This window comes from Buteo buteo, chromosome 19 (genome assembly GCF_964188355.1).
Source record: "Buteo buteo chromosome 19, bButBut1.hap1.1, whole genome shotgun sequence".
Classification (NCBI taxonomy): Eukaryota; Metazoa; Chordata; class Aves; order Accipitriformes; family Accipitridae; genus Buteo; species Buteo buteo.
This window is the reverse complement of record NC_134189.1, coordinates 18415138-18440155: the sequence shown is the minus strand read 5'-3', so window position 1 is coordinate 18440155 and position 25018 is coordinate 18415138. Positions and strand designations below refer to the sequence as shown.

Below are 25018 nucleotides of genomic sequence, written 5' to 3'. Positions count from 1 at the left end.
TTATTATTGAAGTTCATAATGGTATTAAGCCTAAGTTACAGGAAACAGAAAACAAAGGGAAAGAAACTTATCTCATGTTTTTGAAATGTTAGAAATAAGCTGTGTTGGTGTATACACATTCAGGAAAACTGCTAATGTTTATTTTTCCCTTTTATAATGCAACCTTCTTTACAGAGATCTTTACATTCAAACATTTTGATCTCCTGTTAAGAATTAAATACCATAACTTCTAGAAATGGAGGGCCAGAAAAAAACTGGGCTGGCAAAGCATCTTAACTGATATTTAACTTCAACAAGCATGCCTGCTCATATTTAAGAACATCTTGAATAATGCTTTGCTGACTGAAGCCTTACAGTCTTTCAAGGCTGGCCAGCCAAGCAATGGGAATCCAAAGGTCCAGCCAGGCATCCCCATTAACAAATGGGGATTTGCACCAGCACCAGGCCACAACTTCTCCATTTAGTTATTTATCATCAAGGGGCAACAGATTTCCTGACTTGCTTGGGTTTCTTTCCCCAGAGGATGCCATTGTTTCACATTTTCCAATTTTATTTTGCTTTAACTGAGGCATCCACTTTCCATTTCATATCACAGACCGAATTAAAAATTTCTCTGACTTGAAATTTTCTGGAGAGTTATCTTGTGACCCAAGCAGTGGGCCTTAAACATGTGAGGACATGGAGAAGAAAGACTGTGGTCAAAGACTCAGGGTCAATGGTGTTTAGCTGCTTCCACACCACTAGCAGCTCAAAGGCTAATCCCAGTATCGTTCTGAAAGACTCTTCTCCACAAGAGGACTTTTTTTTCCAAGAACCAGCCATGAAACAATATAAAATTATTAATTTCTCAACTGCAAAGAAAAGAACAAGGGTAAAGTTTCTCACTAGAATGTTGACTTTGCAGCCCATTAAAATCTTTAGTTACGAACTATTTGTATTAAAATGTACCCATTAAAAGATTAACTTCCATGCACTATGCCACATTCCTCTCTTCTCCACATACATGTATAAGCCTCAGCCCATCTTCCCACAACGTCATGCTAATTAATATATCCCACTATTCTCACCTTCCTAAACAGCCAGGCAGATTCTCATTACCCTCATCTGTTATGGTAATTCCTATCCTTTACCATTCATTTGGTAGATATATCCGGGAGATGCTTGCGAGAGAAGACGTGGACATGCATACCCCATGGCCATGTGCACGGTCACAACCACGGGCTCTGGTGGTGTAGGTAATGCCTCTGGGACTCTTTAGGAGATGATGCTGGAAAGCAACTACTATACCAGTACATGCTAACACTGTTTTTCAGAACTCTAAGGAAAAAGCTCAAATTCATCCTAAAACCAGATTATAGCTGTGCAGAGCTGGGCTCTCCTGTCTACCAGGTTGGTTTTTTGTTAGTTCATTCTTCAAAGGGTTTTACATTTTTCCAGGGCTCCAAAATATTTTTAACAAACAAAAACAACAAACAAAACTGAAAGGCTTCTGTAACCTAGCATGAATCTTTGGATCATTATGCCTTGGTAATACCTTCTGCTATCTTGTGCTTAATGTAGGGGTTTAGCAATTCTTTTTATGAAGAAAAGCACACCCTGCCCGTGCTGTGACTCTTTCACAGGTGCTACTCATACACTGTATATCGACATTACTGCTCCCACGGTACAGACACAGTAGCAGCAAAGAAGTTGGAGGAAGGTACAGTAACGAGCAGAGACACCATCAGGGTTAGCGGTCCATGGTGTTTGCCCTGGTACAAAAGTCTAGCAAAAGATCGCCTCTGTCTGGAGGAGCTTACCGTCCACAGGAGGCAAACCACAAAAGAGCAAAGGAATATGCTCAAATGCCGTGCCATGCCCTGGGTCACTCAACAGGCCAGTGGAAGAGCCAAGATTAAAACCCAGAGACAACTCCTCAGACAGTGCCTTTCCCAGGGAAGGATCCAGGCCCTGTATCGGTGAGGAGGCCGAGCACTTTCGTACTCATATCGCACAGTGCAGGAGCAACTGCCGCCCCTCAAAATACTAACAAAGGCCTCAAGTCTCCTCTAGTAAATATGTACCTGCTCATTCTTTGCTGTTACTCTAGAATATGATACATCTTTCTACTGTCCTTAAATTTATTCCCATATCGTTTTGCCTGAGCGGTTTTAGTTAATCCTGAAGTCTGGGAAATGCATGTCTTAACTCTTTCATTACTTCTTCAGTAAATATCTTGGGTTTAGATGTAAAAAGTCGTTACATTTTTTTTCCCAAGCTCTGGGAACATTTCAGGAACGTGAGGCAAGATATACAGCTATTAGAAACAGGTATTTCCCAAGCCATTCACAAGTTTGCATCACTGAAAACACCAGCAGATTCTCAAACAACTATACTACATTTCAATTTACAAAGTTCACTATTAATCTACTAATGCATGCAGGCAGGAGTGTACCTCCCTGCATCTTTCAGCTACCAAAAGAAACATTTTGTGCAGTTCTTTCATGTCCCAAACTGTCTCTCATTATGTGTGGACTTTTCTTATAAACAAAGCATCAGAGAGAAGTTCTGTTGTTGTTGCTTTTCTTTAGTACACTGTACGATAAAATCTGGAGCAGGTCACAGGCTGGGATTTTTATTGTGAGAACAAGGTAAAAATTATTTCATTAGCTGACATATTCTTCTCTAATATATAATTATTTCCCAGCTACTTGGAGACATCACTTTGAAGAACAGAATTATTCAAGACTGACTACATGAAAAGAGCACAGAAGGACGTATGTACTGGTGATATAGCACCTAAAGAAGTGAATGGGATATGTCAGCGTGAGGGAGCTCATGGGGTATATCAGAGGTGTTGGTGCACACTGTGAGCAAAGGAGAACGCCAGTGGCTCAGGGAAGAAAGAAGGCAAGGCTGAACCCTCAATTCTGTGCCAATTCTTTATTTCTCTATGCTTCTTTTGGTCCGTCTTCCACAAACATACCCAGAACCTCTTTCCTGATAATTTATGCGCTGCAACTTCTTTCAATTTCAAATCACACCTTTATCCTTGCCCAAAATAATCTTCCAAGATCTGCTTACAAGAGGATTTTTCATGAAGTACCTTCACTTTTAAACCACTCTTTCTATGAACTCTCCCTATCATCCTCCACTGAGAACTCTTTTCTGCGAAAGTAAGTTGTGGTACAGAGCCAAGTGGACATCCTGTCCCAAAACACAAAAAAACAACCCTGTGCTTAGGAATTTGATTTTCAACTGACTAGCTACCAAGCTCATGGATATTAAATGCTTGTATACTTGTGGAAATACAACACTGGCTCTTAAACTATTTGTACGTTTTGCAAAACTTTATCAAAGGAGTTTAGTAAGTTAAAAAACATTTAGAATTTTTTTAAAAGGGAAAATAAAGCATAGGAGCTAACATTATGTGTGTTGCACAATTCACCTCAACTCCTAAGATATTTTTTGTATTCCTTTTTCTGTCAGTCATCTCATTTATTCTCCTTCATGGTGTAATCCCCCCTAGTGTCTTGTCTTGTCTTCTGACAGGCTGCAAGCTCTTCAGAGCAGGCACAATTGTCTTACTTGCTATATAAATCAAGTTACATGCTAATGTTAAATTATAATGTTTTGACAGGATTTTTAAGTTGAACCTGATTATATGAAACAATAGAACACTGATTTTTTTTTCCCTGAAATTTTCTTCTTTAAAAAAAAATTATACCAGAAGTGGAGAAGTAGGCGGTTTATTTCCCATGATTTTTTTAAACTTATTGTTTTCCTCCTACTTGTCTTTCAGGGACAGCAAGTGAAAAAAGTTGGGAGGTCAAGGAAGGAGAAGAAAAAAAAAGAAAACAGTGCAAAGAATATAAAGAGTAGGAAACAAAAACAAATTCTTAAATTATAATTTCCAAAACAGTATGCTAAACTAAATTCCTTGAAAAATACCAGAATAAACATTTCCTTATAGTAGATTCTGTTGAATGAAAAGGAATTCTACATTATCTTTCCCCATTTTTGACAAGCTCTAGAAAAAGCCACAGTAATTTTACACTCAATTTATCACTTAAGTATATTTATAATGAATAATCACAGCTGATGGCTAACTGACAGGTAAGCCACTGCATCTCTCTTCTCTCCACTCACTCATTCCCATCCTCATCACCATTTTCCTTTCAGTTTTTTGGTGTGATGGTGGACATGTAGTAAAAGTAACAGGAGGCTGTGAAAGACATGAGCAGTGTTCCCTGACTTCTGGCTGTAGGCATTAGGGATTTAGACAAATAAGAGAAAGAGTATGAAGATGATACCACCAGTGGCTTCCAAAAGAAATCCAAACCGGCTCCCTGACTTGCTTTGACGATAGTTCTGGAGAGCATCGACCGGGTGCTGCCTCCAAGGGATTTTGTATTTTAGAGGAACAATTCAGTCTACAGAAGGGGTGGCTTTGGAGGGACCCCTAAGAAGCCTTCCAGTTCCTATGTATTTCCACAAAGGTTTGTACACACTACCATGAATTTAAATAGTGACTTTTATTTGGTTGCCCAACTATGGCTAATACTGCCAGAACAACAGACATCTTTTACGGCCTAGAAACGGAACTGAAACTATCAGCCTGTTTTCACAGGACCCCATTATTTTGCTTGCCTGTTTTGTTTTTATTAGCATTATTGTGAGAAGCCACACATAGATCAGGGGCTATAGGATTCTTTCAGTTAGAAATAGTCCTTAGTTGTGGTGTTATTTTTTGCAGTCTTGATGCCTTCCCTTGCATTTGCAGCATTACAGAACTGACACATTCTCATGTATGCTAAAAGGCAACGTTGTTACCAAAAATTCCTTCTTCTTGCTGTTTCTATCCACAATGCTATTACTCTTTTCTTATCCTAGGGGGAACATGAGGGTTTAGTCATATGCTCATTCTTTTCCAAGGCATAAACAGGAGCCCTGAAAGATGACTAGCATCTTTATAAAGAAGCTACAGTATGTGGTCCTCACAACACATGGTTCCTATTTTTGTCATTCTGATAAAAGCACAGCAATGTCAATATTTTTTTCTTGTGATTTGATGATTGTCAGTGACCTGTATGTCAGCTGATAAAGCTGACACAGTTAAATCAGAAATTAGCGCTCAGTCTCTTTAGAAGCCAGACACATGGACACTGAACACAAGAAAAAATTATAAGACAGTCCACATGATACTCCATTAAACAATGAAACATGTGACTGACTAAAAAACAGAGATACATCAGCAAATTTCCCTGAGGAAGTTTATGGTATTTAACTCCTAAACATTAATTTTATTGTACTGTATGAGGAACCAATTAACTGAGAGTTTCATTTTTATCGGACATCGGAATTATTGTTCAGAATATAGATGAACAGTAAATTCAGCATATTTTGATTTTATTAGGCTTGGTTTGTTCATCTCACACAATTTTGCTGATTTTAAAAGGTAATTAGATATTTCATCAATAACTTTGTGTGCGTTACTTTATTTAGAACACTTCCAGCAGCAACGAGCTAATATGTAAGACACATACAATGCACCTATTGTATATTCAGATTTTTCCCCCTTAATTGGATATGGTTGAAATAGTGATTAAAGTGCTTTCAGAAAACCTCGTGTTGATGACATCTGACTGGGAACACAATATGATTTGTTACAACAAGTTATCCACAGGGGAGATGAGGAATGGGCAAAGAAAAACAATTCTCATTTCTAAAATTTGGCATATTTCCATAAAAATAACATAGGTATCAGCAAATAAAAGGCTACCTAGAAGCTTTCCTGAGAATTTGCGAATAACCTGGAAAATATATTTGGGGTAAATCCCACTTCCAGAAATATAGACTTAGTAACTATTGTTTCCTGAGAAAGAAAACAAATCCTAAAAACCTCCATATAATTCAATTTCTTGCACACCTCAGTTTAGAAAACAAAGTATGTTGTTCTTCATCCTCCAAAGAAGAAACTGTCTGGAACTCAACAGTTTCAATTGTATTGAAAAACCTCAGAACCGATACAACATACCACACCTCCCTAAGCGGCTAGTCGACATTTCAATTCCCTTTTAACGTGAGCATCAAATGCTTACAGAAGCGATGGAGTGCAGTTTCCAAAGTGAATCTTACTTAGCACCATTAACTGCGGAGGACCCATCTTCTTTACAAAGTTTGGGCTATTCTGTGTCTTTTAGTGGAAAGCTAATTGTAAACAGTGCTGCAAATGTAAAGCCACAGAAGAAGCATGAGGAAGCATTCTGTCCTGGTACATTCTGCTACTTACATTTATTGAAGAACACCAAATCTACCACTGTTCTCAGCCCAACTCCTTCTGCCTTTTCTGTAAATAGCTCCCCAGAAGCAGCCCCTTTTGCTTTCCCAAAATCTTTATTTCGTTCCCTGGCCCAGGAGAGACAATCATGCCTTAATATTCCACATACAAATCTATACATATGTGCATTAATAAAAAGATCACACTACCTACGACTGAAGAGCAGCCGCCTCTGAGGCAGAACTATGCAGTTTTTAAAGGGCACAATACAAAACTTCTTCTCTTCTATCACTTACACTGTTTTTATACTTTCAAAGCACTTCACAAATATTAATTAGCTCTAAATAAATTCTAATTATTTCTAAGAGTGGCCCTAGCAGATCTGTATCATCTGGTGTGAAATCTGACTTTAGTGAAGTCAACAGCAACAGCTCCTCAGACCTCAGCAGAGCTGACATTTCACTCGCCATTACTAAAATGCTGGGAGTCATGTATGTTCTCTAGCAAGTATCACAAGTGGAGCTGAACTAGTAATAGCAGTAGTAACAAATGATAGAGTTAAGGAATGCTGGCTGAGAATAAAGGGGGAAGGGTTAAATGACCTGAGCCAATCTGCATAGCCTAAACGTGGGAGAAGCTTCGCCACAGTTTGGGAAATGCAGTAATCTGGCTCTGTTTGGTTTCAGCATCAGCTGAAATGGAAGACTCTCACCTGCTGCTAAAACCAATTCATATACTCAGGATACTGGGGTTAACTCCCAACGTCTGCTCCTGCCACAGGTCACTAACTTAGTTAACACCCCACTTTGAAACATCAATTCTTTATAAAAAGAGCTTTGTATTATACATCTATATAAATATCACATATGATGTATATAATAAAATACATATAAAGAGGCTTGCATAAAAATCAAAATACTTAAATTCCAAAAAGCACACAGTGAATAGATAACCAGGTATGTAGCAAATAAGTAGGTAACCAGCATTTTTCTTGCTAATTGTGGACAATAGAGTCCATCACATACTGCCAACTTATTTTTCTCATGTGAAAAAAATGCTTTGGTTGTAAATAATAATATTAAATACTTTACACACCATGCAGTTATATCTAGCTATGGAGGTTAAAAATCAATGGGACCCATAGATGATGAGGGTTTTTTTCTCAAACAGAAATGTAATCCTAATAGAAGTTCCTTCCTTTTTCTCTGCCAACTTTACCACCACACAATATGCCATAGAGAAAAAAGGGGAAGTGTCAACTTGTGTAAATTGTCCCTTATGTAATGCAAACCATCTGTTTAAAAAACAAAACAAAATGAAAACCCAAGCCACTCCCAAGCATGATCTGCTATGGAGAAAAGGAAAGAAAAGGAAATTTACTACATCAAATTGGAAGCCAAAGACCATGACCTGCCATGTAACCACGGAGAAAATATTTACCCCCTCCTCCTTGTATTTACCCAATTTTGCAAAATATTTGGAGAAGTGAATAATTTGCTCTGCACATATTAGAGATTGATATTGTTGTATTCTTTTGAGCATTTCAGCTGTCTAGAATGTTTCCAATCAGGTAGGAACCCAAGCAGAGAAACCTCTTTGTTTTCACTAACAGACAGAATAGCTCTCACACAGTGACACCACCACAGGGTCAGAAGGTCCCCAAGTTGCCAACCACTGGAACCTGGCAAAGTATAGGGGGACGAAGTATTGGTATACTCTTGCCTTGTTCTTCTACTCTTCTTTAGGTATCTGCCATGAGAGGAATCTAAATGGACCCCTGCTATGAACTGTTACAACTATTTTTGTGTTACCTTCAGTCAAATCCTTGGAAAAGCAAGTATGTGTACAGAAGACAGTACTCTTCCTTTCCACAGTCTCTCTCTGGATAAGTCATTAGTCCAATTGGGAAGCACTGGCTGAGGAACCCTACCACATACACTCTCTGAAGCCACTGGGAGACATACATTTGACCCTCTGTCGCTCTAACACGGACAGGTGAATCGGAAAGCATTGGATAAGTTAGTTTGGTTTCATTATCTAAGCTGAGTGAAAGAAAAATAGTAGTGCAACTAGGTAGTCATCATTTTTTCTCTTTCACTGACCTCGAGGCTTGATCAAAATGTCTCTTCCAGCTGCAGCTGTGCTGGCTGAAGAGGCCACCATCTCCAATCAGAGCCCCCTGCCAAAGGTTACCACTGTGACCAAGCTGCTTGTTTAATCACTTCCTGACATGTTTCCATTAAAACGAGCCAGCTCAGTTTAAGCAATTTCAACAGAAAGTCCTTGCTATCACAGCCTGGACAGAAGCAAGTTAGGGAGTGCTTAACCAAGCAGCCTGGCCAGGACGTCAGAAGTCAGAGGCACAGGGATGAGCAACTGGAGACGGTGATCTCTTCAGCTACTTGGCCTGCAGACAGAAGGTGGCAAGTAACCCAGCTATCAGGTGTGACCAATAGCACAACTAATGAGAGACCTGCAGTGCCTTAGATGATATGCTGCTGATTTTGAGATACTCTTCTGGAGATCTGGCTTTTCAATGAGGCAGGGCATATAACTGTATAAGTCCCTTTGAAGGTGTCCACAACCAGCTATCCATAATCAAGGTACTCAGCATCACTAGTTAGTTATGAGAATATTGGTTATCACAAAATTCCCTCTTCCTCTCCCCCAAATTTTCAAATCTCCCTTTTATTGAGAAACAGTATATGAAAATTTTCATAGTTCTTTGTTATTTGTGACTGGAACTGAATTGTCCCATGGCGATTTTTATCATTCCTATGTGCAGGTTGTTAATGCTAGTAAATAACAGAATCATCACTAAAGAATTCCTATCAATCAGCCATACAAAATAATTCTGAAAATCTATCAGCCCAGAAAAAAGGGCAGGTTTTCCAAAAGGACAGGGAAGATGTAGAAGTGAGGTTCCATTTTCATAAGGTACAAAAGCCAAATTTAAAACATACAACAGCAGTCAGGAAAAGATGCTGGTAGTGGGGTCTTCAGAAGTTCATAGGAAGGCCTTGCATCCAAAAGCAAACTCAGTGAAAGTTAGGCATTTAATGTGCTGAGAAGCTGAGCAAATTAATCTGCTGTACATTCTCTGTTGCAGTGCTATACACCTTAGTTCAGTTCAAGCTAGCATAGGTTACTGTACTAAAGTTTACAATACAAACATTTGCTAAATATGCCTCAGACTTAGATCCCAGTGTCTTTGTCACTCTTCAAATGAAGGTTTAGTCTCCTAAATCGCTCAGGTGGTTTAGAAAATTTTATCCGAAGTTCTTTGCTTTACAATCTACCACATCTTTGTCAAGAGGACTGATACACAGAAGGGCAAGCAGAAAAGTGGGAGAAATATGTTTTAATGGCCTGTCAAAAACATTACTTGATGTGAACATGTTATAGTTTTAAGGCAGCTACGTTTTTCATCGCTACAAGCTTTCTAGGTGTTGCTAAATCCTTACATGCTTTTTTGTTTACACTAAACTGTGAGTGAAAAGAAAAAATCCTTTGGACTACTTATCACTTTTCCTCAGCTTCTCAGTCAAATTCAGTCAAACATGCCAGGGAATCACCAAACACAGAGCTGTCTTTTTCCACTGGCTTCTGCTCAGTCCTAGACCTTGGCATGCTGTTAATTCCAAGCCTTACTGCCAGGAGCAGCAGCAACTTTGCTCTTTTTCCTTTTTGATTTTCAAGGTTACACAAACATGCAATGTCATATATACTTCATGGATGTGAGGAACTATAGGACTGTCTTACAGTTAATGTACATGCAGTAAAAAGAAAGGAAAAAACCAACCTCAACTCTTTCTAGCCAAACCAGACTTCATTAGCATGAAACTAATTTAATCTGCCAGATATATCTAACAAGGTGCTTTCCTGACCTTTTTCAGGCCTACAGTTATGGTAGCATTCATATTCAGTGTGGCTTTCAGTTAAACATTCTGTAATGTGAATCACTACTCTCCCATCTGAGAGAGACTGAGTGTGAAATCACTGGAAGAACTGAATGAGCCTAAGCTTTGGCACTGCAGCTGCTGAGGGACGTGAAGTGTTTTGAACAGTAATTTTCAGTAGTGGTCCCAGTCTGTAAAATATTAGGAAAAGGGATTAGTGGCCAAAGAAACTCAAGTTCACATTCAAGTACTGTATCTACAATGTTACAGAAACTGAAAGAAATCTGAAAGTGTGGGCTAAGCCAGTTTAACTAAAGGAATCTTTTTATGTTCTAATTTTATGAAACTGCTGCAGCGGCAAGTGCTGAGTAACTCAAAACAACTGATGAATTCATGAGTTAGTCAATAATACAGATGGATACACTGACATGGACATAATAAAGCTAAACACCCATGCTAGAAACAGAGAAGGGTAGAACAAGCAAGTCTGAGATAACTCAGTAAAAAACTGATGTCAGAAGAGTTATACAAGCACAAATGCATGAAGACAAGTCTATGAAATTCATGCTCTAGCTAAGCCTATTCACGGAAATGGAGTTCCTTGATTATTCCTTAACTTGTATTTATTATCACCCTGTTGACACGAACATGAAATCCTATAGAAGGCTTAAATAAAACTTCCAAAAAAATCTGGGGAGTGTAGAGAACAATGCAAATATTTCTAGGATTAAAAAAGTAGATGCTATATTTTTTTAGTGTTAGGCTCTCATAAAAATACTCATAGTTTGTGTTAGTCCATCAAACTGGAAGGCATATGCTATCTTTGATCTCTGTGCAGAACCCCTGTTGAGATTAATGTGAGTTCTGTGTGAAGAAAGAGACTAGAATAGGCCATCGGTTCACAAATAGTAAGCAGGCTGCTTCAGGAAAAAAATGTATTTTCTTACAACAGTGTTGAAATTTATTGGGAAATTTCAATTAGCTTTTCTTCGGAGGTATGTAAGTATGCGTGATCATAAGCATGTTCACCTGTCAAAAAGATCTGTCAGAAAGAAGGTGCACAAATCGACTTCCTGGGTGAAATGTTTTGCTGTTACGTTGAAACACGTACTTCATCTCTGGCAATCTTTTCTCATACAGTAACGACTAATCCTGTATTTTACACTCGTCTGTGCAAGTTAATGGCTTTGTCCATCGGGCTAGGGAGGTGATACTTTTATACAGATTGGCACGAAATTGTGCCCTACACCCACTTCCAGCTAAAAAAGTCTACAGGACTTACTGCATCCCGCTTTGTAGCTGAAACCAGGAGGAAGAAGGAATCCTTGCTGTGCAGCTGCTGCTAGGGTTCGTTGGTCTGGAGGGAATACGGGAATCATTAATGGAGGCAGCTGACCCTGGACCTGCTGAACAGGAGAGGGAAAATCAAACGTGGAATTTTTTCTGGGGAAAATGTCTGCTTACACGCTTTGTCTTAATTCTGATCTGAGAGGTCAGGTTTGAATATGCTCCTCCATAATGGGGTGTTCCAGTAGCATCAACTATTCAGCCTCATCTTAATTACCAAAGCACTTCATATGAATTACATTAATCCAAAATAAATCGAAAGATTCCACTAACGCATACCTATATCCCAATTAATTATTCCCCCCCACAGTCCATAATGCCTCACTTCTCGGACGGCAGGGTGGGTTTTTCTTCTCTTTTATTGCACTGTGTAACCATCTCTCTGTCTCAGACAGTAGCTTTCACTCTGACTGAGCCCAAACACAGATACACACACACAGAAGTACAAACATGTGCGTAAGTAGCATACAGCACAGTCAGTACTATTTTTCTGCCCATATACATGCACTTATTTGTACATGTGAAAAGAGAAAGTCTCTGAAATGATAAGAAAAAAGGCCGAGACACTTTATTCACAAATAAAACACATCCATGTCTGAAGTGTTAGCTGTTCAACTTTGCACAGCAACTGTACACAACCATGCAAGTCAGGAAATGGAAAATATTATATTGTAAGTGGATACTGCAGGGGACTTAAGACATGCAGAAATTAGTCATCAAAACTGGAAGTTGGCCATGGCACAATGTCTAATACTATTGCTTTTACCCAGTTCTGTCAGAGTTGTTAATTGCTAGAAATGGACATCATCTTCCTATTTCACACAGATGAGAAATAAAAAGCTTGCTAGATTAAAATGTTAAATGGCTGCTTTTAATTAAAAAACCCTACTGTACTGACCAGATCAGTCAGTAAAAGGAGACTGACTCATTTTCTAAGAGAGGTCATCTAGATTTTTAACGGCACTGTAAAGCTAAGGCATTGGAGGTACAGATACATTATCAAAGACTAAAATTTAGTTTGTGTCTGTAGCCTTAAGAAACAAGGAGAATTGAGTGTTGATAGACAACCTTTTTTGGCCAGAGGTGTAAGAAGGTGTTACTCCCTTCATTACTGCCTGCATAGCAGAACTGGCAAAAGAACCTGTGCTAGCTCCTTGGTTGCCACAGTTCAGACTACAGCATCTTGACTTAATTTTATTTTAATTTACTCTCCTGAAGATCCAGGAGATGTCTCGGTTCACCCAACACTGTTACAAGGCAGAAGAGTGGTATGAAATTTGGGAAGGTAACCTCTTCATTTATGCCAGGACCTGTCAACACCTGTCTGTGTGCTGACTGCATCTTTATAACCTGAAACAATTTGCAAGGATGGAGTTCAGGAGTGCTGTTGACAGAGATTCTTGCACTGGGAGATTAAGGTTGGGACTGAAGCTAGAGCAGATGTAGCTCCACTCACTGAACTAACTCGATCCATTTTTTGTTACTTCAGTATTCTCCTTTCTATTCTGATCCTGTTAACTAGAAGACATACGTACTTTTAACTGGATTGCTGAAAAAAAAGAAGGTATATAAAGTAATTTCTTCTCTATCCCCACTCAGTCACCCTAGAAGTGCCCAATATCTGCCTTTTCTTCATGTGTTTATTTTTTGTTTGTTGTTGTTTGGGTTTTTTGTTTGTTTATTTTTTTTAAGACAAAGACAAAGTAACTGTATTCTTTTAGAACAAAAATGAACAGCCGTGTGGAATTTTTGCATAGTACTCTTCTTCGGCAAAAAGCCACAGAACTTTTTTTTAAATGGTTTCCAAGGATGAAAGTGACTTTGCCAAGCAAAGAAGCTTCAAAACAGGACTCAAAAACACTAATAGAAAGACAGATGGTTCTACTAAGAGCTTTGCTGCCAAAAAAAATGTTAAAAAAAAGTGAAAAAAATGGAGTGATGTTATTGAAGCTGACTGCAAAGTTCTCTGATGACTGCAAATACTCTTGTCCCACTGCAAGTGTTAACTCTGCCTCCAGGGCTAATATAACTAAAGCACCACACACACACAAATTGTCATTGCCAAGCCCACAATGTAGCACAAGTCTGCACTTGATTCCAAGTGACTGCCAAATACACGAGCAAAACACCACACTGAAAAATTCCCATTTAGGAAAACATTTACCAGGAAAATGCCCTTTCTTCTTAACTCTGACTGCTGCATTTCATTTTTTCAAATCACTGCTCCTCTTTATCTCTCCAAGGGGCCCTATACCCACTAATTTCAAATGACACAACCCCAGTGGAGGTAAGAACTATAGAGTGATGAGGATGGTTTGCATGGATACAGAAATAACGCAGTCAAAACAATGTGATTTTCATTCCAGGATGGAACGTATGTAGCACCACTCAAACAGCTACACTTCATTTTCTCCCAAATACATGTAAGTGCAAACATCAGTTAATTTTAATCCGATTACCTGACACAATACAATACAAATTACGGACTCTTCATTTTTATGACTTATTTAACTACTACATCTTAACTTTTGTTATGTTTATTATTATTACCTAGAATTGCCAGGGTACAACTGTTTCAAGTGGCACAGAATAGAGGCCCTCCTTCTGAGTTTTACACAAAGGGTATTTTCCTCTCTTTTTTTTTTTTTTTAAGCTATTACTACGTCAGTTACATCTCTCACAAATGTTTTTTGTTATATAGTTTACATAGTTGATGTACCTTCTTGATGGTAACTTCTTGATACTGCATTTCTAATTTGAACATAATGTACTGCAAATTAGAGCTACTTTTCAGGCCATTCAATTTTTTCTGCTAATGGACATATATATCTGTCCATAAAAAGAAATACATCTTTAACAATCTCAAAATGCACATAGCTGTCAAGATTCTCCACTTGCCAGCCTCTCTATGTGATTACCTCTTCTTAGTTGTAATTTCTTAAAGGTGAAGATTGTAGTTTAAATCCTCACAAAATTCCCAATGGATTTAATGGGCTACAATTTCACCTTCTAACTTCTTATCTACTTTATGATGTTAGTCTGGATGATACAGATACAATCTTCCAAGGACCTGTTTTTTCACTACACATACTATTGCCACGATGTCAACTGATCACACAGTTCCCTGATCTTTCTTTTAATTTGAATGCCGTCACCACATATCAGATTAATCGGAAGTATTCTTGTACTGCACGACAAACCGTAAAGACATGGTATGCACAAAAAAGGCATACAACATACATAAAATAATAAAGAAATGAACCAAATGTCATGAGAGCCATAATATTCTATACAATCAATTTGCTAGTCAAGGAATTCATACTTTCATTCACATATCTCTGACAAGTAATTTGGGGCAAGAGGGAACCCCATGCTGCAATGAAAAACATAAACCATACCACTTGACATTTAGTTTATGAAAAATAATTCCCCTTAAGGAAGCAGATACACAAGAGCTCGAACAATCCAAGAAAGTAAAGGTTCTCTAATTCATAATGAGGATAGTAAGTCATCTTCTGTAACAGCAAAGTATTTTAGGAGTGGAAGAAATTGCAACCAAGTTTAACCTAGAGCCGAAACCAAAATCAGGCACTCTTCATACTTGCCACTGAAAATCCAAAAAGGAGACTGGCCTTAAAGAACTTATCAATGAAAAAACCAGCATGAGCACAGAACAGCAACTAATAGTATAGCTACTGTCCAAGTGGGAAACTGAGACATCCACAGTTGCCCGTAGAGATTTTAGATTTTGGGAGGTGCCTCACTGTATCTTTGCTTCACTGTCTTTGAAAAATTTGCCCTTAAATGACTTATCCTTATCAAAATAAATTTGTTATTAAACTTGGAACCGGTTCAAGTTGTTAAAGCCTGGGCCAGCATCTTCACGACTCTGTGCATGTCCTTTATGACTGGACCATAACAAATCCAACTGCAAAAAGACATGCATTCAGTGTAGCCACAGCTAGGTTCCCAGTATTCCCAGCTTCATTATAATTGTAGTATTACTGCCTAAATTCTGGTTTCCTACCTACTTTTAGGAACATATTATGGTTACCACAGCTACCTAAGCACTAAGCAGTATGTTTTTAACAGTTACCCCTACTGTTTGTTACTAGCTCCTGCTGTGACTTATATAAATTTAGATTGCAAACACTTGACAACTATAGTTCTACTCTATTTTCTCTAAAATGTCACGTGCACTTCGGGTCACTATATAAATAGCTACAAAGACAAAATAGTTCAAGGAAGCATTAAGGTTGCAAAGTTAGGCATTCAAGGCTTAGGGAATGCCAGAATCAGGGTAGCATGCATGACCTTATTTTGGTCCTTTATGCCCATGCATCCTGACAGAGTCTTTAACTAAAAGTTCACAATTTCCCCCCCCATGTGACTCTTGCTTAATCTAACAGGCTTATAATATTTCTCAAGTAACATAAACCCATACTTCCAACAAATCTAAGCCCCTAACATAGCAGCTGCTATTAGTTTTATTTATTTTATCTTTATACACTTCCACCAATTTCATTTCTGCAGTTGCTCATTACACGCTTATTAGCATAAACTTTTATGTAACTTTTCCTCTCTCCAAGGTAAATACCTCAATGCATTTCCCAGCATCCATATGCAACACTTTCCACTGAGGGGTGAATACTGCTTTTCCACCCACCTCTAGTTCTTCAGAAGCAATTCTATCCATTTTGGTGAGACTGGTGATGGAGTAATGAACTACTCAGTGTGAATTAGAACGGCTGCTAAAAGCAACACTCCCCTCCTCTACAAATTGACAAAACTCTGAGCAGTACTTCACTCTCGAGCTGTTTAGAAGATGCCCTTCAAGAGCTGTAGGAGCATCTTTACTGAAATGATCTCTTGCATGGCTTCTTCATGTAGAAGCATGGCTAATGTTTACTTTCATTTGAGTTATTCTCAGCTGCCTCAAAGAAGTTCAGATTTTGCATTCCTAGAACAGTGGATGCACATGAATGATTCTATTAACTTCAAACTGTTGTATGAATATCTTCTTGCCTGCAACTTGTTTGTAAGTTAAGCATCTCTTCTACTGTATATGAAAAAATGTAACGTACATTTAACATGCAATAACATAAATCTGTCCTTCAAAAATGACATATTTAATTGCATCGGTCCCCCTTCCTCCAGAAACACTTGGCTCATGGTGGCGCACACAATACTGAAGGACCGGATTCTTTAATTAGCGTATGTGTTGGCCATCTCTTTCTCTCTCCCTCACACCCCCCCACGTCTATCTTAAGGGAAATAAAAATATATGTCCTCATATAACTACAATCTGCTATTTTCCCTTACAGTGACGTTTAAAATAAGAAAAGAAAATGTTGTTCTCCTCATTCTCTTCCCCTACCTAAGTGTGTCCTAAATCTACATGGCAGGGAGCCTTGCCTATCCGGGTAATGCAATGATCACTCTCCTGCTGAGTTTGAGGTGGCTTTTTATGGGGTGCTTCGTGAGTGCTTGAGACACAAAACAAAAGATGGATGCCAAGAAGCAGAGATGCAGAGAGGAGGACACTGATGAGACAGACAGCACACCCATTCCACCCCATGTTCTAACTTAACGCTTTGCTTTTACTACTGAGGAGCAGCTCACTCCTCTGCCAGATGTACTAGTACAGGGGATCCCAGCAAAGGATTTTGTGAAGATTTTTTCTTCCTAATCTCTACCTGAAAATTCTTCTGCAGTGGATGATTTGGGCCCTGAATATTATTCTTCCCTTTGCTGCATAAGAGGCTTATACAATTCATACCAGTACTTATAAAAATTCATCCTGTCTGAACACCTCAGTTCACTCAATAGTAGCACCTCACTGTTCATAATTGTTTGCAAACAGTGATACTGATCATAGAAAAACATGCTCTTATAGTGGCAATCTTTTAAGAAGAATAAAAAAGGCTATTTAAAGAGACACTTCTACCCCTCCATTACAACTCCTTTAGCAGAGGAGAGCTCTATTTGGAGTGATAGTGTAGAAAAAATTATTAGTTTGATGGAATATGGAAACAATCCTTAACAGGTTGATATGTACGCAGCTTGGCTCATGGAAAACACAAGGAACAAACTTTCAGGAAAACTGAAATGCATCTCAGAGAATGACATAAACATTTTTCATTTTAAAAAAGCAAGGCTTTTCAGGCTGAACACCACCTGTCTTTGCTCAGTCCTGCAAGAGAACTCAGGTGTCACTACCAGAATCCATCTCAAATTCATCTCATCATAAAGTCTGTAACTACTACTAAATGAACACACGCTTAGCCTTTTTAACCAAAGTGCAGAGAAGTGCCTTAAACTGCCAAATAATACAGACAGTAGCTGCTTCTATGTCAAAAACTTGCTTCCAAAGGCTTCCCTCCTCCAACTCATACTGCAGAACAAAATGCACTGGTGAGAGACAAACACCTCCAGCAGCAATGTGAAGGACGTAAGCCAAAAGGACCTTTTGCATTAAAGAACATCTCTTGGATACTTCCAAAGGAAAAAGCAGTATTACTTATTCATTTATGTAACTAAAATAAAGAACTTTAGAACACTTCTTTTATATTTGATTTGGTATAGAAAAAACATACAGAGGAGAGAAAAGCACTAAGATGACTTTTTCCCATTTGCGATGACATGTAGTAAGTATTCATGCTTGTGCCACTTAGCATGTAAGTTATATACAGGTCAATTCTGCCACAAAGGCATTTGAACAAATAGCCTAACTGAAAAGGAAGAGGCTACCTGAAATAAAAAGAACATAAACTGGAATTCATTCCAATATGTAGCTGTCTTAAGTCAAAAGCCTAACAGTTCATGCAGGAATGACTGCTGCAGACTATACACCACCCCAGTGTGTGGGGTTCTCTGGCAAAACCAGGACTTTCAGAGCAAGGTACTGTAATTCAGGTTAACAGCTACTCTCAGAAGAGCCCTTTCTAGTCCAAGCTCAAGAGCAACACTCAGAATAATTTGCTCTTTCCTTTTTATAGAAGAAAAAGATCCATTGTTTGGTTGATTGAGCCATTTGTTTCATGAAGAGGTTAAAGTTAGCAGAGGATACAAAATTGGCTTTTGAGGTATGATGACCAGTGTTTGGACCAAACGGACTTATTTCACCTTAATATCCACACAAATACTGTGTTTCTCATGCCATAGCTTCAATGCACCTAGGTGCCTTGTTTAAATGTTAGTAGCCTCCCTAGAAGAATAAGCCAGGACTATAGCAGAGACCTGCCACAAACCTGTGGCTGTCAAAACTGCTCATTTATATGGTATGTTGTCCTCTGTTTGCATTTTTGCTGACTAATAGCAACTTACTCTTAAATATAACTGTCACGTAGGAAGAGTTAATCCGCAAAGTCACTCCCTTCAAATTGGAAAATCTATGAACTTACATCAATGACTGATGCTACCTCACTGTGTATGATGGAGCACACAGTTCCCAGATGCTTGGTTAATGCTTTTCCCAATGAAGTCTGGACCAGTGCTGATCACTCTAGCAGTAAGCTATAGAGTGAAACATTTGTCAGTGAAAAGAAAACAGGTGTGAGATTTCCTGATGTGTTTTAAAAGACAGCATGTAGGATAATTTCTTGAGCTGCACATGCATCCTGTTTTCTACAGTTAGCTGATCTATTACATATTGGTTCAGTTATTCAAATTATAACTAACTATGGAGGGTTTTGTACATGCCACAAAGAATCAGAGACAAAAATAAGTATACTCCCCTTGTCATTGTTTGTATCAGCCTTCCAGAAGTCACCTGTATATTTTTTCCTTTTGATTTCCCACATTCTGTTTAAAGAGACTGAAGTGGCTGGGTTTTGTGCGTGTGTGCTAACCCAGCTCTTTCTTTTCAAAGTCACTTCTTTGGCACACCCAATGCTCACATTTTACCAGATCAAAAGTCTTTGTGCAACAGTATTGTGGACTGCTGTCCAAAGAGCTCTGGAAAGAAGGTGCAGTATTAACTACTGCTTCAGAGGAAGCAGGGAAGCACAAACAGGACAGTTTGTGTCAGCTCTGTGTTAAATGGGGGCCGTTTGTATCTGAGGCTGTTAGAAATAAGAGTGATAGGTGCAACAGTCAGAAGAAGTGTGCAGAATCTAGAGGATTTTTCCTTTAAGAGCAGAGGTTTTTTTAAACATATACAAGGTTGACTCTGCAAATCTTAACATTATTAATCAATGGGTTGACTACAAAAAAAAGTAGGAATGGAAAGCAAGGCTCAGCACTAGCATGGGACGTGGCGGGGGCAGCACGGAAAAGAGGAAGAGGAATCATCCAAAACTGACTTTTCAAGAGCAACTTCTGTGAATGTTGGAAGTCAACAGATTCAGGTAAGGAAATAAATTGTAGTGTTACACACCATCACAGGCAGCAGGTCTGGCTCCTTTTTGACAGATAAATTCTGTGAGCTAGGAAAAACGCCCCACGTTGCTATCTCTTCAGCCCTTTTAAGGTGACTTTGGGCTCATCCTGACACCAAAGTACTGTTGTGAATGTTTTCATGCAAAGGGTGCAAACAGGACCATAAAATGCTTGGCTATAAACCTGCCCAAGATGGTTTTCAGGTTAAGAATGCAGCTCAGGTAAAGAAATATATTTATTCTAATTGTGGCTCCTACCCCTATGTCAACTGAAGTGATGCGGCTTTCGGGGTGTAAACCTACTCACTAAAGATTTCTTTAGTGCATTTTCTCAAAAGGATCTGGAAGTGGGTGGCAAGAGCAAAGCTGATGCCATTATACTTAAGCAAGGCTGACTGGTATTTTTTGTCATATGAAGTTATTCAAAGGCATCTGTGTTAAGGCCATTTGGTACACCTCTCCCTTTACCCATTGTTGATTTTTCCATAACATATTCAAACACCAGTAACTAATAATTTTGAGGTATAAATTGTAGTAATATTTTTCCTGTCTACTGTTCCAAAAAAAGAATTTTTTAACCTCTGAAACAGGGAGAACAGCTCTAATATGGAAACCACTGTATTTAAGATGGTGTATAGATGAAGGCAAGTGCCATGACCTCATTTTTGACACAATGGTAAAGTCCAAATTCATGAATAGATCAGTATCTAAGGCCTGAACTACTAATAGTGGCCTGCCTTCTTTAAGAGACTCACTATTTTATTAACGACCCTGCGGCGCTCCTGGAGAAAAGCTATGAAGCAAGAGTAGTACTCAAACACCGCTTGATGAAATAGGGGACCACAAAGTAAGAGAAGATGAAGTATGAAGGAAGTGGGTATGCTGTGGTACTTCAGTGAAAAGCAAAAGGTTTGCAAGGCAAGCCCATCTCTCACCCTGGTCTCCCTGCATCCCCACGCCAGTAGGCATGGTAGGTACCAGTCACGGGAGGTGATAGCTCCCCAAAGCTCTCCTCTGTTCCTGAAGTGATACTTCCCCCTCTAATGCTCTTTATCACCACAATCTGGACTTCTATTTCAACTCTTCCACTGCCACTCATTATGAGTCACCCATGACACATTGCTTGTAACGATTCTATACATAATTACAGTAAAATATTTGTCTCATCAACTAATATGAAACAATTCTACTTTCATAACCCTTAACGCAGAAATCTTGCTTGCTCAAATTAGTTGACACAGAAGACAAGGAGACCATCAGAATTCTGCCTTATAATAACTACTTCTTGTTTTGGTTTGGGTTTTTTGGTGCCAATTTCCTTAATATGATTTAAGGTAATATTACTATATAGCGAGGAAGGGGTATTCTTTCAAACAAACCCCTAAGGTTTCAAGATGTGTTTTTCACTCAGTATCTCTTTGACAAGTGGAATATCATTAATTAAAACAAACACAACAATTTTAATGTGTAGGCGGTGGGCAAGAAACAGGGGTTATTTAATACCATGTAGTGGGCAGAAATTCAAAACCCATTCAGCTGCTGAATAGTGCAATGGTATAAACAAACATGAAAGTCTTATCAAAGTCATCCACTTAAAATCATACTATGTAGAAAGAGAGAGAAAAAATAGACATAAAGGACTCGTAAAGCAAATTATGCACTAGAAGTCTGTACCTTGCCTTTCTTTCTTTAAATTGAAAGGTTAAGGCACATAGTTAATAAAAACCGTATACAATCTAATACAGTACAGGGAAAGAAACATTCTTCACGGAGTGATCAGTGTAGACTTTGGCAGAACTGGGTCTGCTCAGAAAACCTTAGGCTTAAATCCACTGGTTAAACCCTTGGAATGCCCCCTCTTTTCCCCAATTTTATTATTATTAAATCAGATACATGTTTCAGTATAAGTCTGGTCTCCAGTGACATCAATTTCAGAGCACTAGTTGCTACAACAACTCAGTGTAATTCTTTCCTGAAGACAATATTATTATTATCATTATTATTTCATATTGAGTTTTATTGCTTTTTACATGATCTTAAAACCCCCTGAACTTAAACATGATGGACAAATGGCCAGGAAAACTAAGACCAAATGTTAGTAGAAACCTCTGCGGAAAACACATTTCTAGTATTGGATAGCCGCTAATTACTGCCCAGGGAAATGCACAATAAAGACCTCTTTTCAATCTTTCAGCTGTTCAGACTTGTTTCTGACTGTCCCTTTTGCCAGGGGAACTGTTCCTCAGTAGACTTCAGTTTTACCATCAAAAGTTCAATTTTAAAAGTGAAATGGATTCAAGTTGCAGAAGAAAGACTATTTAAATAGATACATAGCCACTCTTCCATTCACGTCCTGATGGTTTTTTTTTTTCCCTTGTTACCAAAATCCTCATACGAAAATGTTTTTCACAAGTTTTGTTTGGGAACATTTTTTGAATAGGACTGAAGACAGTCTCTTGTTTTGTGCCTACGACTTGGTGACAGCAACACAGTTAAAGCACATTTAACTATAGATACAGTGAGAAAGTTTAGACATCTCATCATCTGATTCCTGTGTACAGCCAGGTAGCCAGCTACCCAAATCCTGCAGCTTGTTACTGCACTGAATTGCAGGCACAAAAACTTTGACTGCCCTAAACATTTTGTCTTTTTTTAGTTTGCTGTCTCCTTCAGTTCTTCCTTGCCTTCCTCCACCCCCTTTATTATTAAAAATATGAGGAAAAACAACAGAGAAAAAAAAAAAGACTAAATGTAATTGTTTCTTTGGCACTTCTAGGTATGGACCATGCAATGGAGAAGAAAATTGTCTACCTCACAAGAGCACCTATTGTCATAAATCAGTTTTTAATTTTACTGGTGGATTACAGCAATCAGATAAACATTTGCTGCCTGCCTCCCCTGTATATTGCTCTTTGAATCAGCTTGGCCCAAGATTTCGTTAGGTGTGGGAGTCCTACCTACCTTACAACTCCCAGACAATATCTGATTGGTATGCAGTGGGGAAAAATATAATAGCATTCACAAAGCAGAATATACGCATAATATATTAAGTGCAGGATCTCACAAGAGGGGGGAAAAGTACAACATAATGAAAATTAATAATCTTTGGGTATTTTCTTCCTAGTCTGAAGTAGTTCTTGAATGTACAATCATTTTTTCTGGCTTGACTGCCTTTAAATAGACACATACCATACTCCTAGTTCAATTTTTAAGCCACTATAGGTATTAAAGGACAATTTACATGTGATTTGCATTTTTTTTCTGTGCCTGTGGTTTTGGTAAGTCTTCCAAACCTAATGACTGTTCTTTTGGCCAGCAACATAAATGCTGTAATCACACAATTATTGTGCTGGGAACAGTTTAATTCAGCATTTTGTTCTCAACCACAGAACAATTACTCAACAATTTTGGTTAACCATACTAGCTCACTGCCTGGAGAGGAAGCAGAATATTCACAAGATCTATTGTCTTACATAAAGGCAGTCAGTAGATTCTTATCTATTACAACTTTCCAGCATCTCTTTGCTCTTTGGGGTACTTTCACATACTCCCAGTTAATGAAAATAAATTACTAGCAGCACACTGTATTAGCTTATTCATCTCTACCTGTTGAATGCTTTTAATTGTGCATTTGCATACTAAAGAGAAAGGTAGATGTGATGTGTCTGGGAGAGGGGGATACAACGGAGCACTGTAAAATGCTCTGAAAATACTACAGTGATATTATCCATCTACTCTAGTCTAAGCATAAACCATGGCCATTCAGGTTTCATTTTTAAACTCTGCTCTTCAGCCATCCATTTCTCTTTAGCAATAAAAGGAATTTTCTGATCAATTGATTTATTCCTACTACTGTTTATACCAAAACACTGCTGGCCCTAAAGTACTCCTGATATCTCTTTAAGCACCATTTGAGACAGAGAACAAAGTTTTAATCCAGAACACAGTCTCTGGGGCTGGATGCTTGGTGCAACTGAAAATCAGGAGCTTACTAAGGTTCACTAATGCAAATCAGCAATTTTATTTTATGCTAGTATGGGACAGCTGCAGATCCAATGTAATGGTGGGAACTGATGAACCTCATGGCTCTCATCAAGTCATACAACAGGACAGCACTTGATGCCACTGAGTTTGGTTGAAAGAAGAGTGGGAAAAGCCTTTGAGTAGTCTTCACTCACTCACTGGCAGGACTGAGGATATGCATATTTATTTGAACCCCCCCCATATTTTTGCCAGGTAAACAATTTTGCAAATGTTTACTGGAAGTGGGCACTTTTTTTTATTTATTTTTTTTTATTTAGGCACTAACACTTAACACACGTTGTGCGGTAGACCTGATTCACAATAAAGCGAATGAAAGTTCTGACACTTGAGTAAGCATAGATTTAAGTTAGATAATTAAGTATCAGGATCCTTATATATTTTGCGCTCCAAATTTCACTTCTGGAAGCATTTTACCTAAGCAAATAAAAACATTTTAATAATTCCTTTTCCACTTTTTTTGGTTTTGTTTTGCAAGTCACAGGGAATATTTTCATTCAGAGCCATGAATCTGAAAGGTACAACTCCGGCAATGCTGCTGAACAAGTAAAATTAAACTAATTAAACAAAGCTGACTCAATAAACTTAGTTTGATAGTATGAGAGATCAAAAAGGAAACTAGCAGTAAACATGATGAAAACTTAGAGTGATATTTGATTTTTTTTAATGCCTTTAGCTTTTAAGTAGTATTCAGCTCAGAAAAGGGACTTTGTAATAATGATTATTTTCTCTTAAGGACAAAATTTGACCTGTAGGAACTTTGTGTTGAGTCCTTGCTCTGCTGAAGTCAATACAAATTGACCTCAATAGTACTTGGCAGAAATAACTTCATTTAAAAAAAATAACTTTAATTAAAAAAAAACCCACAAGGCATCAGTGGAGCAGAACCCAGGCTCAAATGTCATCAGCAGCAGGACACTGAGCTATGACACTTCTTTTTTTGCTCCATTTATGAGATGAACAGAATGTCTCTTTCTGCTTGAAGCCCAGTTTCAGCAGGGGTGGGGAAAGGCCTTGTCTCTCCTGAGATGTGGGATACACAACGTGAGTTGCTTTAAGGAAACAGAAGTTCTTTCCATTTTTTCGGCAACTGC

At 38.4% G+C, this 25018-nt stretch overlaps 1 protein-coding gene across 9 annotated transcripts in view; it reads right to left on the bottom strand.

Annotated features, from left to right (window-relative positions):
- SOX5 (SRY-box transcription factor 5) overlaps nucleotides 1-25018 on the bottom strand; it is a 291945-nt gene that overhangs the window by 87246 nt on the left and 179681 nt on the right. For 6 of the 9 annotated variants that reach the window (XM_075051376.1, XM_075051377.1, XM_075051380.1 and 3 more), the window contains one exon: nucleotides 11441-11561. In XM_075051376.1, coding sequence (XP_074907477.1) covers nucleotides 11441-11561 — 121 coding nt within the window. Of the gene's footprint in view, nucleotides 1-11440; nucleotides 11565-25018 lie in introns of all 9 variants that reach the window. The other 3 variants (XM_075051378.1, XM_075051379.1, XM_075051382.1) reach the window with 1 other exon arrangement.